The sequence below is a fragment of the Nothoprocta perdicaria genome, unplaced genomic scaffold (assembly GCF_003342845.1).
Source record: "Nothoprocta perdicaria isolate Ctin4 unplaced genomic scaffold, notPer1 scaffold_191, whole genome shotgun sequence".
NCBI classification, from domain to species: Eukaryota; Metazoa; Chordata; class Aves; order Tinamiformes; family Tinamidae; genus Nothoprocta; species Nothoprocta perdicaria.
In genome coordinates this window covers 396461-411775 of record NW_020455105.1, presented here as the reverse complement: position 1 = coordinate 411775, position 15315 = coordinate 396461, and the positions used below count along the sequence as shown (strand labels likewise).

The following is a 15315-nucleotide window of genomic DNA, read 5'->3' as shown; positions in this document are numbered from 1 at the left end:
CTTTGACATGAAGCACAAGAAGGGGATGTGCTCAGGTGGTTTAAACACCCGCTCTCCAATGGAGGCGGCAGTGCTGGGCACAGGCAGTGCGTGACAATACGGACAAAGGCCACAGAAGTTTTCCCAGTGCCTCCAAGGAGCGTTGCCCGGCTAGCTCGGAGCTATGCTAARTTTCCAAAATCCCGGATTAAGTGCTGCAGAGAGCCAGCACGAGGGCTGCTCCACCTTAAAGCAAAACAGCCCTGGCTGGTCCATGTCCTCCCCGCTGCCCTGCAGAGCCCGGGAGAGAGGGAAAGGTAGGAACTGCGAGGCTGGCAACAACTCCCCGCAGACTGGGCTCCACTTCAAGGCAAACCTTGCAACCTTCAGGGCTATTCACACCAGCAATCAACACAGCAGGGGACCAGGCCTCTAGATTTTAGATTATTCCTTCTTTATTTTTCCCTTTAAAAAGAAAACACTAGGCAACCTAACTTCAGCAGAAGGCACTTTGCCTCGGGCATCAATCTAATTAAGAATTTGTTCGCACCTCTTTCAAATGAGAGAGTCAAATGAGAGATTTGTTTGATTTAGCTGCTTTGTAAACAACTCTCAGAAACTTCTGCCATTCTCTCACCTCCCTTTCAAGGGCTCTCTTTTTGTCCTTGGATGCTCTAAATTATTAACATATATTACAGTGTGCTCAAGATAAAAGGGATCTTTCCACTTTCATTCTCTYACCCCTCGGCTGAGCGGGCAGTGTTGTTTCTCACCGGCTAACTTTGATCAACCTGCTGGCTGGATGTTAAGCCACAGGACATTCCTGGTGGGAAAGGAAGCAGGAGGCAGCCAGGCAGCAGTCCCTCGCCGGCAGAATTCCCTGCTGATCCCAGACAGCACTTTGAAGTCACTCAAGCCTAGGGCTGGACTCTGAGCAAGGTCACCCCTTGAAAACAAAAAAGAAAAGGAAGAAAGAAAAGCTTATTATAAAAAGGAGTAAAAAACTGTTACCTTGCAAACCTTTACCGGCAAGTGTAATACAAACAGTTACATGTGCTCTAGGAGCATAAGTTTCTACCAGGGGTAACAAAACAGTTATTGACTTTTGTGACTCCTGCTATGAGATAGAGCTCCTGCATTTTACTAAACCCCTGTGAGTTACTTCTCAGCCTACCCTGAATATGATGGCCTTGTGACACGTTCGTACAGAGCAAGCACTGTCCTGCTCTGCACTGTAACCCTGCTGATGTGCTGAATCTGGAGTGTTTGGGGACTATTACTCAGGCTTTTAGTGCATCCCACAGAAAGCACAGCAGAGAGGAAACGGAGTGCCTTCCACTTTGTGCAGTGAGGCCGCCTGCTCACAGCACRGGGATCTGCCCTGCACATGGAGCACAGCACACAGGCCCAGCGCCGCTTCTGTGCTCTTTCCCCCACACATCCGAGGCGGTGCAGGCCGGGCGCACATCTGCACGGCAGGAGCACGGGCCGCTCCGGTGCGGATGCGGCGCGGGGAGCCGAGCGGCTCCGCAGGCCCGGGCCTCCCCCAGGGGCTGCGCCATGGACGTGTTCAAGGCTTGCACAGCACAACAGCCTTCCTGCTGCTGCTGGCACTAAGGCCCGGGTGAGCACAGCGCGCAGCCCGGCCCAAGGGGACACRCGCTGGCCCGATCCCTTCGGCGCTGGTGCAGGCAGCAGGAAAGCTGCTCGTCTGAAGAGCCTTCCCACTGTGCTGCATTCAACACCCTCCCACAGCAGGACACACTGCCTGTGGAAAAGCTGGAGGGCTTTTACAGGCGGTGGGAGGCAGGCCGTACCCTTTGGCAGCCAGRCCGGCGCGCGGCGTTTCGGCAAGCAGGGGGCCGCTGCCATCTAGAGGAGAAGGGGCCGCCCGGCCGCAGCGCCGGCTCCGCTCCGGCGACAAGGGTCCGGCAAGGGCCTTGGGGACGTCGCTCACCCCTGCGAAAGCACCGCAAGGAACCAGAGCCACGGCCCAGGGGTGTCTGCACTGGGCTGGCTCTTCCTGATGACAAAAGAAGACTGAASAACGTTCGCCTTTAGTGCGACTGCTGCCACACGCGCTCTATTTCACACGGCAGACGCGCCACCGGCGCCAAGCTCTGCCTACAGGCTGCTCCACCGAGCGCAGGTCACACAGAAGGGCCGTAAAGAGGTGCGAAATTTAAAGGTCTGCAGCACAGGGTCCCATTCGCTCCATATGCAGGCAAATCTGGAGCTCGATTTCCATCGGAAAAGATAGGAGGTATCTGTAGCAGGAAACATTTTCCACATGCGCTTAACAGGATTAAAGCGGTATCATCTGCATCTAGAGCCTGAAACACAGGCTACGGCTTCCCCCCGTCACACACCCCTCAAACCAAAGCTGGGATCAGCTTCCTGAAAGACACTCGCCAGGATGTGGCACAGTCACCATCCTGCCCTTCAGACACCAGCCTGGCAGGGCTGGTACCACCTCAGACCTGCTTCGTGCCTGCTGACCCTACTGGTGCTGCTGGACCATGGAAGTTTATTAATTTTCCAGATGCAAATGGTTAAGTCCATGCATGATGCAACTCTGTGCCTTTTTTACCCAACTCCTAGTTACACTCCTTGATCAAATTAAGCAACAGATTTCAGCAGAGGTAAATACACGCGTATATATAAAAGATGCAAGATTTAACAAATCCTCATGTATTACAGGCTAATTTTTCTCGATGGATTTTCTTTGGAAAGTGAGTTTATCGGTATGTTCCAAAGGTTCTGCTTTCCTTTAGAAATAGTACAGTGTTTTCAGAGATGACTGGACTGGTTATGAACATTTAAGCACATCACACAAACAATTCTTGCTCCCAAGAACTTACTACTTGTAGATTAAGACAGGTCAAGGGGAAGAAAGTCTTAGACAATGTGGCTTGTCCATGGCCATGGCCCTGCAGCACAGCTGTGGACAGGTGACAGATTCCCCCCACCTCAGTCCTGTAATGAATTTTATGATTCATAAAATCTTCCAATTCCCGCTGCAAGGAAGCACCTTCATGTGGGTTTCCCACAACCCAACAGGTGGAAGATCCCACGTGGCCACACAAAAGCACGAGTGGATCAGGCTTGCCTCATGACAGCCACCTGCCCATGCGTCAGCTAGCGTACAGGTTTCAGAGCTCTGACATTCATATTTCTTATCTCTTTTCTCTTTCACTGTAGTGCTTCAGTCCTACATTTCTTTTTCCTTAGGACACAGTGTGCAAGTAGTAAAATGTACTTACATCTCTCCTTTGGCAGCATGCAAATGTGGTTAAAAGGCAGCGAACTTGAAGACTGTAAAAACATTTTCTTTTGTAAGCTCAAAAGACCTTCTACCGATGTGATTCTGCACTCTACCTGGCTCCTTCTTGAAACCTGAGTCTTGATCCAAGCTATATGAATCTTTACCATCCTGCCTACCTATATGTCATTTGGCCTTTTTATGCATCTCAACACACCTGTGAGTTACCCAGTGATGGCTACAATGGATAAGCCAGGAAGAGTTAAGAGACACACACAGTTCTTTCAGGAGAAATGCCACATCCACCCACTTCGTAGCCAGTAATGTAAGTTAATACTGTCTCATCATCCAGGWTGACACAGGATCTGATTTAAGGCTGGAGTGAAAAATTAGCACTGTTGGATTTAGATTCTGAACACACCCACTATCTGATATAAGTAGTAGTATCTTCTCACTCAACAGCTCTTTTCTGCCATGCAGTCAAATCTAGATACTTCTCCACAGCCATAGCTATACCTTGTCATGGTTCTAAGCCCTATAGAGGCTAGAACACCTAAAAATGTCAAGCTATTTAGGTAATAAGTTCCAAACAATTACACAGAAACAAATCACTGAGCGCACTAGGGGTACAAATGCTGGTAAAATGCCATGCTTGTATGGGTAAGACAGACTCTAGTTCCATCCCTACTCACTCTCTAACTGAAGCCAAAAGCATCACGACAAAAAGACCAAGTCACAACTAAAGACTTGCCTGATACAATGACATAAAAATCCTCAGACTGTTTAAAAATAATACAGTACTTGCTTATCTGCATATATACTTCTTCCAATTTAATCCTCTAGTCCACTAGATAGAGTGTTTGTCCAAGCTACTAGATGGTCGACTTCCTTCTCCCATAGCTCTTCTTGGTTGTCATGTCCATCTTCATCCCCTCTTTGCCTTTCTGACGGGAGGCACACAGGCACATCTGTGTTTTGAAACATGAGAGAAGATTAATAATGACTGAAGAAGTCAGGACAGCAGACCAAGTAGAAAGGAGGCTTCCAAAATGGGCCAAATCRTATTTTTCAGTTTAAATGCAGATCTGTATCTGTCATAATACAAGGAACTATTTGCTGGGAACGCCCACAGAACATGGGGATTGACACCAACTATAAATAGMAAGTATTTGGGTAACAACTTGCAGAATAATGTAATAAAGTATATTTTTTCATCTGCTGTTGACAGTTCTGCCTGAAATCTGGCCACTCATCCATTTAAAGTAAACTACACATATTCTTCCAAACTATTCTGGACAACTGCTTTTTAACCTGCCAAATAAAGTTTCTTTCTGTCTCAGAGCTTGAACATCACAAAGTTCTGTTCTGAATGAGTGAAATAACCTTTCTACCACTCCCATCATTATCTATATTAATGATTCTGTCAGCAGGATTCCCATTTGCTCTTTTATAGCTCTAGGACTCTGCTATGTTAACAGTATTATAATTTGTTTTTGTCAGTTAAGTAAGCCCATATGCCCCTAAGACAAACAAGGAACAGATTTATTGAGAAATATGGTGCTATTTTAAAACATTTTTTTCTGACTAATTTGAAGCCAGTTAGTGATGTCATATACTTTGAATGCTAGAAAATCACAACGCTCCAAACCACCAAGCTCTTGCTTTGTATGCTGTTCTTAAAAAGAAGAAGAAAAAAAAAAAGAACAGAAGAGTTTAGGAAATTTATATTTTTCACATGCAAAATATGCACCTAAACTTGGGTTGTACAGCAATGGTCAATGCTCTTACAAAGTATCTGTAAAGCATTTTGCTTCTATGGTACTGACAAAAATATCTGTTTTAATGCATCACCTCTTTTTTTTTTTTTTTCCTTCCAAACACAGGCTTGGTAAGGAAACACTTAGGCTTGTAAGGAAAAATGCAATTGTAAGACAGTGTAACCAAACTACAGAGTTCACTCTCCAGTCATGTGTTTCCAATAAACAGCTTCCCCTGCCTGTTGTACAGACAACTTTAAGTCCTGCCCCTTCTGTTACTAAGCTTGAAAGGTTCAATCTGCAGTGATTTGTTGTGCAGGATTTTGCAAAAGACTTTTTTTCCCTTCTCCTTCAGTTTCTGCSGTCAAAAACTTGGCATTTCAGGAGATGTTCATGCAACAACTGGCTGCAGCTCCCTGAACCCAAAGCAGGCCAAGGATGGGGTGGAGTCAGCAGCTCTCTCCTGGCTGCTGAAGCCCTCAGATTGCAGCGGCAGATACATCCCAGCTCTGCTCCGCAGCRTGGGGAGCAGTGCTAGGAGGGTTCCTTTGCTCAGCGTCACAGACATCCCACGTGCCTCCCACCTGCTTGGCTTGGGCAAAAAAAAGGAAGATTTTCCTGTTATTGTATACAGGTTCACTGATAAGAAAAGCTCATTGTAAGAAAAGCTGGTCCCAATACTCYTAAAAATATATTTAGACATTGAGTCATTTGAAACAATCTCAYGTAATGCAGTATTTTGGGGGCCTCTAATAGTTTGACTCTTTACCTGGATGCTGGCAAAGCTGGTAGTTTTCTAGCTCAGTTTCGCCCGTGCCAGACAGTCCTCCTGGTGTCTGATACCCCTGCTTTCTGAGGAGCCGAGAGACCATAGCAGTGCATCTGTAAAAAAAAAAAAAAAAAAAAAAAAAAAAAAAAAAAGTAATCTGATGAATTAAATCAATTTAGGACATTTGCTTAAGAAAATTCGATATAAACCCCCAACAAATTACTTGAGCTGTGGTTCAGTTCAACAAGCACTTACAAAAAGCATTAGGATGTAGAGCTGAGCAGGAGCTTTCTGAAGGAATGGGATAGGCTTTTGATTTTGCTTGCAAACCAAACTTGAGGGACGCACACATCTGTTTTCACACAGCAGGAATCAAACAAGTGGCTGTGCAAGCACTATTAAGGCAGGCTAAAGTTAATGGCCGGGAGTTAACTGCAGAGAGGTCAGTTTTGAAGATAATTATTCAATAAGAGCTTTGCTGGCTCTCTGTTGGACTGCTGAATACCTTTCAGGACTGGGCCTCACAAGTGTTGGAAATGGACTTACATTTTTCAAAGATATATATATATATATAAATTGACTTACATAACAACTCATATTTCTCAAAAGAAGAGAAAAATAAAAAGTAACTAAAAAAAATAGAAAAATTAACTATGTTAACATGTACACATAACTTTGTTACTCTCACACAATATAATAATACTCTCACACAGTTTTAGCAAATAAACAATCTTGCCTTCTCTTTTTAATTTGTTGAACAGAGAATTCAAGTCCGAAAAGTACTGTTGTACTAGGGATGGAATAGTACAAAAGAGGGATTAAATACAATTTTGAAAAATAGCTGCAGTTCTCCATTTTCACTCCCCTTCAGTGAATTGCTATCACTCAACTTTGTCATTGCTGCAATGTCAAAAAATGTCTACAACTGAGAAATAAGACTGTTAAAGTGGAGGAAAAAAAAAAGTGGAGAATAACATCCTATAACACATAGGCCAATCCAATAGCTTGTCTAATACCTGTCGCTTTTAGAGGATATTTTTAAAATTCACATATTCAGGAACAGATATGAATAAAGTGGGAAAATTGGTTCCTAAATATGCTTCTGTTAGTCAGATGTTTAATGCATCTCTAATGAAAAGTCATCATTAAGAGAAAATCTGCTCATTGCAATCCCTARCCAGCCACAAGATGGCACACCAGCTTTTACCATGCCATGAAATTCCAGGACTTGTGTTTCTAAGAAGTTCAGCAAAAAATCTACACAAACTCTAACTGCATGTTCTTTATCAACTTATCCCAGCAGACAGAAGAGAGAAAAAGGCACACAAACCATGTGCTGGGAATGCCTGGTGTATCAGACAGGGACAGTGAAAAAGATCCAACAGATCCAAGCACACTCCTGCTGTGCACATCTCTGTTCCGTGGATTTCCTAGGTATTTGTGAGCAGGCACAGAGCTCCTAGGGAGCAGCAGCGCTGCAGGGAGGCTGCTGGGCTGGCAGCAGGAGCTCCKGTTACCTTGGGCTAGGGCTGGCAAAACCAGAGCTGCTGCAGCAGGGACTTGTCCAGAGGCAGCTCTTCTCTCGCTCAGGATGCGCCCTCCAGACCTGCTGTGGTTTTATTCTGCTTTTCCCTGTGTCTTCAGCATCAGAAAACAAACCCACAGTCTCTATCGTCACTGCTTAAGGGCTGCTTCAAGATCTGCACTGCTCCTCGCCCTCCGCTTCTTCTAGCCCATTAATATAACCCCATCTTTATGCACTGTACCTTCACATTTCCCTGTGTTTCACCATTATTTCTGTGCCAACATCGAGTCCTTCCCAAGGAGAATGTGAACCAAACTGCTCGTTAGGCCGGGACAAATCACTGGCCCCTGAAGGCTTACGCTGACTTAACGAACCAGAAACTGACTCAGTGCCACTGTAATTAGCAAACATGTAAAAACACAACAGGGGCAAACTGCTCGCTGTGATGTTAACAACATATTACACAGAACAAGCTGTATTTCAAATCTCTTTTATAGAAGCAATTGAATTTAGAGATTCAATTTCACCAAAGTATATTTAAGCACGAACATTTGCCTTATTATRTAACTGAAATTAAGATTTCTTTCACTGCACTTATGTCAGCAAACTTTTGGCCTCTTTCCTCTCTAATCCCATGCCAGAAGTTAAGAACAGACTGCAAGTTTTAAAAAACAAGCATGTTTTGTGAGCTGTTTGCAATTGAGGGAGGGGAAAAAAATACAAAATGAGAGGCAACCCTGTGTTTGAACCTGCAGCTGAATGTTTGGACCTGTCTTTGATCACTCAAACCCAGCAGTTCAAAGGCAAGGGGCAGGCTGTTAAAAGCACATTATCTGCTGCCACCAGGCGGCACCGAGATGTGCCCAGAGCCCCTCGCCAGGCRTCCTTTCCCCCACCAAAATCAGAATGTCACCTTTGCAATTTCCTATCCACTTCTGCGGAATTTAATGTGAAAAGAAAAAAAAATTKCTGTGGTTGGAGATGAAGACACCATCCTGCAACAACTCCAGGTTGCCTCAGCTGTGCGCACRGAAAAGGGCATTTGAAGCGTTTTTGGCGCTCTTGCAGGCTGCAGGGCCACTACATGATGAAACAATTATCAAACTTACAAAACAAAGGAGTTCTGTTAAGGGAAATAAAACAAGGAAGCYGTGTCAAAGGATAATTAACCCTATATTCCAGAGGCTTCTCGTGAAAGAAATAGTCCCTCCGAGTCTGAGTTCAGCACTTGCTGTCCCTCAGATTCAATGAAGTCCTCCTTTTCTTTCTAATTGATGTTGAAGACAAATGGGATTCAAAGTAAGAAGGCAGTTTTGACCTGTTATAGAGTTACCACAAGAAGAAATAAAATATAAGATGCCTCATACTTATGAGACATGAGGCAGCCTTCTGGCCTTGTAATTTCCCTTTTTTTAATTTTCCCCACAAACTTAAGCTACAGGAAAGCTCAGAAGAACAAAATTTTAAGAACCTTGATCACAGCTAACCTGAAGTGTCAATAATTTTAATGATTTCATTCAGTTACACCAAGGAAAAAATTGTTCCAGTAGATCAAGCAACATTTGGTAGGGAGGGTGTCCTTTTGGAGGAGTGTCCTAATAAACCTGCCAGGGCAGACAGTACTGGTGACAGTGTTTCCTTCCCTCCCAACCTGCCTCAGAGCAGGCAACTCACACCGGAGGACTCACCTTACCAGGTAAAACTTAAGATGAGRACTATATAACTTAATGACCCACAGGGACCGACACCCAGAATCTGAAAACACCATCACTCCCACATACTGCCACTGCATTTGCAAAGACCTCCACGTGTAAACATGCAGCAATTTTAACTTACGCATCCTCATCTGCGTCTCCAGTTCCTTTCTCATTTTTGGCCTTCCAGCTACTGCAGTTCCCTATGAATTTGGGATCTTCATAAACTAAAAGCACATAATTACAGAAAATAAGAAAATATCATTTAGAGAGAAGTATATACTAACCACCAAACTATTATCTAAATATTATTATTATCTAAAACTATGTATACYTAGTTACTGCTGATATCTGCACTGCTCGTAATAAAATCCCCTTTATATTATATTTTGTTATAAATATTTTACTGCATTACAAGTTGGTATGGACTTTGCTATGAATTTCAACGAGGCCGGATCAGGACCTACCCACCTCTCAGCTGAGTACTGCTATTAAGCACAGCTTCCATCCAGCACTCCCTCACTACCACAGGCGGCAGATGAGCAGCACCAAAATCCACCAAAATCACCCACCACATCCTAGCAGTGTCTAGTGCTGAACTCACCCACTTCCACTTAACGGGGAGCCTTGCTGCACGCATGCAGCTGAGGCACAGTGAGGCCCCTCTGCCTGCCAAYGGGTTATCTGGGCTGCCAAAAACCCATTCCAGAGGCACCAAGTCACCTGTGCTGGCTCTGGGCAGGCTAGAACAGCCTGTGCTCCTTAGCTCAGGTGCTGCACCACTTGTTTTACATGTGGTATAGTAATAAAACAAACCACATAAAGCCTGGTAAAATATTATTAATTATACAGTTTGGTCAGTGATATAGATACAGCAAAATCCAGCAAGAGAACGTTGCCGGCTGACCAGAGCTCCCCAAAGACCACAGCTGAGTCTCATCAAAGCTGAGTATCATTGAGATCATCATCTCAAGATACTTTAACACTTTAATGACTCCTCAGCACCTTGCTGCCCAAATGAAACTCAGATTCCCACCACTTTCCCCAGCCAGAAAGGACAGGAGGCCTTTGAGGCAAGGGGTCATCCCTGTGCCCTGGGTTCTTACAATGCCAGAGCACTGCCAGACCTCAAATCATAGAAAAAAAAGGCTCATCTCCAGTAGCTGTAAACTCCCTTGGCTGTCCTGACATACATGAGTTCACGTCAACACGGAATCTGACTGAATTTTGGACAGCTGAGGTCCGAGGCTTGCAGGAACAGCCTGAATGCATTCAGAATTGTTACACCACCGTGTAACATATCCGGTGGAGGGGCTGCACCAAGTCCGTTACGTTCAATTTTGCTAGAACAGACGGATCGTCTTACATGAGTCTTTAAAATGATCTCTTGCTTTTGATGTAGCTATTTTAGCCCACGTCCTGTGGTAATCTTCAAACGAAATTCTCCTAATCCCTCTGAAAACATAAATACAGAACAAGGGAAGAGTTTGTGACAATTATAGAATTTGTTAGTTAACACAGACATTCATGCACAGCTTTCACAAAAGAACAGAATGAATTAAGTGGATTTAAAACTGTTACAGTATTAATGGCCGAGCAGTGACAGAATAAAATAGGTGCAAAAAGCTCCAACAAGCCCAGGAAGAGTTACGTCCATGGGAAACTGATACACCTGCTTGTTACCACTGTGAGAAACAAACACAAAGATGTTTTCATATTTTGTCCTTCCCTTTTACACCAAGGAAAATAAAATCCTATTTAAAATTGATGATTCGCAGATCTTAAGGGAAGATTTTTTTTTCCCATTGGGAAAAGTTTTGTAAAATCCACTCGGTATTTCTGCATGAGTTTTCTATCTTAGTTTCACAGCTACTATGCAAATATYCAAAACAAATAAAGCAAAGTGGCTGCCTAAATGCGATTCCTTTATGGTCCATCCATGGCTGCTCGGCCTTGTTCCACCTCAGTTACACACTATACCTACTTTGTCTTTTACTAAGCCCTGTGAGAGAAACCACAGCCTAAGGAAGGTAAAGCAATCCTTGGTTTCATGACAGCTTAAGGGCCTGAGTCGGTGCTGGCCCAAGCTCACCCTCTCCTGTGCTTTTGTCCACACATTCCTATCCCTCCCCAGGGTTCACCGTGTCACCTGATCCTGCTGTGAACTGAGAGGGAAGCCATCAGAAAACTAAGGAAAAAGTATCGTTTTCTGTTAGGTTGGCTTCCTGCACCTGGGCATCATAAGGTCAGGCAGGCACCAGTGCTGAGGTTAGGGCAGGACCATAGACATCTGAGAGAGGTTTAAGATGATCCCATGGAACTTCCCTCCTTAATCAGAGTGCCTCCCAAGAAAGCTGAGCTGATCCAGCAGCTTCCAACTTCAGTCTTTTCTGCTCCCAGCTGCCCACCCCGTTCCCCTCCGAGCCACAGGGCCATCCACAGGATCCTGCTGCGAGCCCATCCAGTCCAAAGCAGAGCAAAGCAGAGGAGCAGGCACCCCCAGCCCGGGCTGCTAGGGAACCGGTTCATGGGAGGATGTGACTTGCAAGAGAGCCAGCACGGCTGCCAATGGGACTGCCAGCTGGGACCAGGCCGGATGCAGCCCTCCCCTTTTGACATGTTGGTTCTTCTCATCTCCTGCAACATCTGTGCGGCAAGTCCTAACCCCCTGCTCGCACCCCTGCCCCATGTGTTTTATCAGAATTCTACCACTGACTTCAGATTTTTGACTAAACGTGTGTGTGCCCCGATGAAGGGCAAGAAATAAGTTTCTGAGGCTCAGCTGCCCCAGAACCACTGTGCTCTGAAGGCACCAGAAATACAGGAATTTTCTCCTGCCTCAGCAGCTCTGGCTGAAGACTGTGGCCCCATCCCCATACAATTAACAGCTGTCAAGGGCACTGAAAGCCAGCACTGACCACCACTAAACACCACCTCACGACACCTTTAACCAACTTGGAACATGGAAGATTTCTTTTGCAAGATTTTTTTATGGGCAAGAGGAAAATTAAAAATTGTGTCCCCTTCACTGGCCTCCACCAAAAACCTGGCAAACTCGCACGCGACTCGTGTCTGCTGCTCGCGGCCAGCCAGCACTGTCTGCCTTGGCGCCCTCCTAAAGCTCTGCGTTATCTCATTCTTATTACTCCTGCTTCTATAAAAATAATTGATTGGGGAGAGGATTAAATTGTATACAAAATATATCAGGCCAATGTAATTTTATACATAACAAAACAACAAGATTGAATCACTGTCTGAATTACAAAATCCCCTGTGATTCTTCTACTCTCTATTATCTTTCAGGAAGTAACAATGAAAGTGAGAGGAAGACACTAGTTATGAAAAAGATGGGCTTTTGAGCACAGTGATGAACATTATTTTTGTCTCTTTGATATCCTTCCAACCTCCCTTGCCACTGCAGACCTGTAAAATGTCAAAAGCTTCTTGCTAGAGGCCTTTTACTTTTAGCAATATTTAAAGCTGTTTCCATAAAAGGAAACGATTCCATTACGGATCTCAATTCCCTTCCATTCCACACTTAAAACTTGTAATGAAAATAGTGGAAGTTGAGTGTATGAGAATGGAAGGCAAGACTAGATAAGTAAAACTTTGAGGAAAAGCAGAGGCTATTTGATTGAGGTTTGTAATCACTCTGGTTATGTACCTACTGACATTCATGGACAAAAAAAAACCTCAGAAATGCAATCCTGTTCCCACTAAAGTGGATCAGAATTTAACTTCAACTTCAGAAGTGGATCAGAAGTTAACTTCTAAATTCGACCCTTACTGTCTCAGGCATATCCCTATTAGTAAGCTCTGTAAATAGGAGTTCAGAATCCAGTGCACTACTATTACAGGGGCTGAGAACTTCTTGTCCTTAAAAAAAAAAAAAAAAAAAAAAAAACCTGTCAGCAGGCCAAGTACTGCCGAATTCTGGAGGGAGGCAAAAGCAACTGAACTGAGAAAAAAGAATCTGGCTCCATGTGTTAGTCCGAAAGTTAACTTGGGAAACATTTCAACCACGATTCCCTGTACAACCCAACAAGTACAAAAAGAAATATAGCATAAAAAATGACCTTTTTTTTTTTTTTTCAATAAATTCATTGGTTTCTCTATGCCATCTAATAATATAACAAATTATCTTAAAATATGTATTGCCTGAAAAAAATGCCATTGATTAGGTCAAATAAAAATATCACTTGGCCCAATAGTGACAAATTTCCTGGCTACGCTCCTATAGGTGATGAACTTGTTTCATTTAGGAACAAGAGTTACTGGCAGTAGCTAGGAAGGAAACTACTTGCCAAACGTCTCCAAAGGAAATTAAATAATTGAGAATATTCACTAACAGGAAAAAGAAAATAACTGCTGTCTTTAGGATATAGATCCAAAACATCCTGGATTTACGGTGCTTTTTCTGAAAAAGTGACAGTGAAATCAACATATTCACAGTAATTTGTTACCTAGCAAAGTCCAGAGAAGATCCTTCAATTGGCTGGTAAAACTCCAAAGAAGAAACACGATCTTTCTCAGTACGAGGAAGTTCTGCAAAGAAAAACAGAGCAATTTTAGAAAACTGGTCATCTTGATCCTAAGTGGTGTTAACTGATTCAGTTCAGTGGAAGCCACGCTGACTTGGCAGCACAGAAACTGATCCTCCTTCTCTAACAGCCATGTAGTTAAAAATTGGCTATATATATACTTAAATTGCAATACTGACCTCGATTTCCTTTTGCATTCTAAGCTTCTCACACCACGTTAAAAGAATGTGAGAAATGAAGGAACACGAAGAGGCAGCWGGCCCACAAGGTAATTATGAAGTTAATTATGAAAGCAGAGCTTTGCTGCTGTGAGGCTAATGGGGGCTCTCCCATTACCACCAGGCTCCAGACACTTTGTGCCCCTGGAAGGAGCTAAAGCCTCTGCTCTGTGGTGTTGAAGAACCAAGCATGGGATCCATGCCTGCACTCACCTTCTCCCGTATGACACTTACTAAGGAAACTGAGGAAGCAGCCACGAGTTTGAGTCTAAATGCATTTTGCCAACTGATCACTATAAACCAGAATCACTGAGCTCAGTCAGCCCAGGTGCTGCAAGCAGGACACAAACAGCCTTTAAAACCCCCAAAGAAGAGTTTGCCCCATTGCGCTGAGAAACAGCATCCCCTGCTAGCAGTCACTAAGGGCTAGACCAAAAGGGATGGCAAAAAAGGGATTCTCTGGAGGTGGAGGACTTTTGGGGACTTTCCTTCAGTTGAGAAGGTTTTTTCCTCCATTCCAGAAGTGGCTGGACAGGGAGAGGAAGAAGAGACTTGAATGGGGATTTCTGTCTGCTTTCATTAGATGGCTTGAATGGATGGAGTTTTGTTTTCTGTTTGTTTCCTTGAAATAAAGCCAATATTTGTTGAGTGGCTGTACTATGCTTAGACTGCAGGGCAGAGAAAACAGCTGGTGTGTCACAGAAAAAATACCAGCACTTCCCGTCTCCCTGTTTTATCTCCACTGCATTCACCAGAACATATGAATTTCACTGGATCTCATTCACCACGACATCATTTATAAGATGTTACCTGAATTCAGACTATGTAGTTGCTTTCAAAACTCTGCTTCATGTTAATTTAAATTAAATCATCACTCAAATTTACCGCTCAAAGAGGTTTCAGAATCATTTAAAGAGTTCAAAAATTCTAAGTGCTTATTTCTGAATAATAATAAAAAAAAGACAACATTACCTTCAGGGTGCAGGCTATTTCTAACACACTGCATAACCATTTGCCTATACAGAGGCATATTGTTCTTCAGCATTTCTGCTGCTTCTGCATTCACTGCATTTTCTGTTACTGGGTTTGAAAGCATCACCTAAACACATACGCACACAAGGAAGTCGAATACAAACATGCTGTTTTCATATTTAATTGGTAAAATTATATAACTCTATTAAGTTAAAATGGTTGCTTTAGGGCTGAAACAACCATAGTATTTTTCTTTTAATATTAAAAATCTTTCCATTTTCCCTCATTTCTGTATAACTCCCAGCAGACAACCATAAATGATACATGACTTTGTCATTTGTTTTCTGCATAATCAATTACAAAGCTGTCTAGGAAAATCATGCATACACCAGGGGGAAATCTTAAGCTGCGTGAGAATGTAGTATCATTTAGGTTAGGTAAGTAATGATCAGTGAGGCTAGAAATGAAGAAGAGCAAAGGGCTCCATGAGAAAAGCTGCATTTATTTTTGTCTTAATAAAACAAATGTACAATCAAAAAAAAAAAAAAAAAAAAAAAAGAATAAGGGAGGGAGTAAATTTGAAACATGAAATTTAGAA

General features: G+C 43.5%; 1 protein-coding gene across 1 annotated transcript in view; it reads right to left on the bottom strand.

Annotated features, from left to right (window-relative positions):
* Window positions 1-3356: 3356 nt before the first annotated feature.
* Window positions 3357-15315, bottom strand: part of LOC112945517 (ubiquitin-conjugating enzyme E2 U-like) — a 14715-nt gene continuing 2756 nt past the window's right edge. Inside the window, exons 3-8 of the mRNA XM_026037136.1 lie at window positions 14718-14844; window positions 13450-13531; window positions 10353-10441; window positions 9129-9213; window positions 5768-5880; window positions 3357-4209 (exon numbers count right to left, since the gene is read on the bottom strand). Coding sequence (XP_025892921.1) covers window positions 4073-4209; window positions 5768-5880; window positions 9129-9213; window positions 10353-10441; window positions 13450-13531; window positions 14718-14841 — 630 coding nt within the window. The 5' untranslated portion in view covers window positions 14842-14844 and the 3' untranslated portion in view covers window positions 3357-4072. The remainder of the gene's footprint in view (window positions 4210-5767; window positions 5881-9128; window positions 9214-10352; window positions 10442-13449; window positions 13532-14717; window positions 14845-15315) is intronic.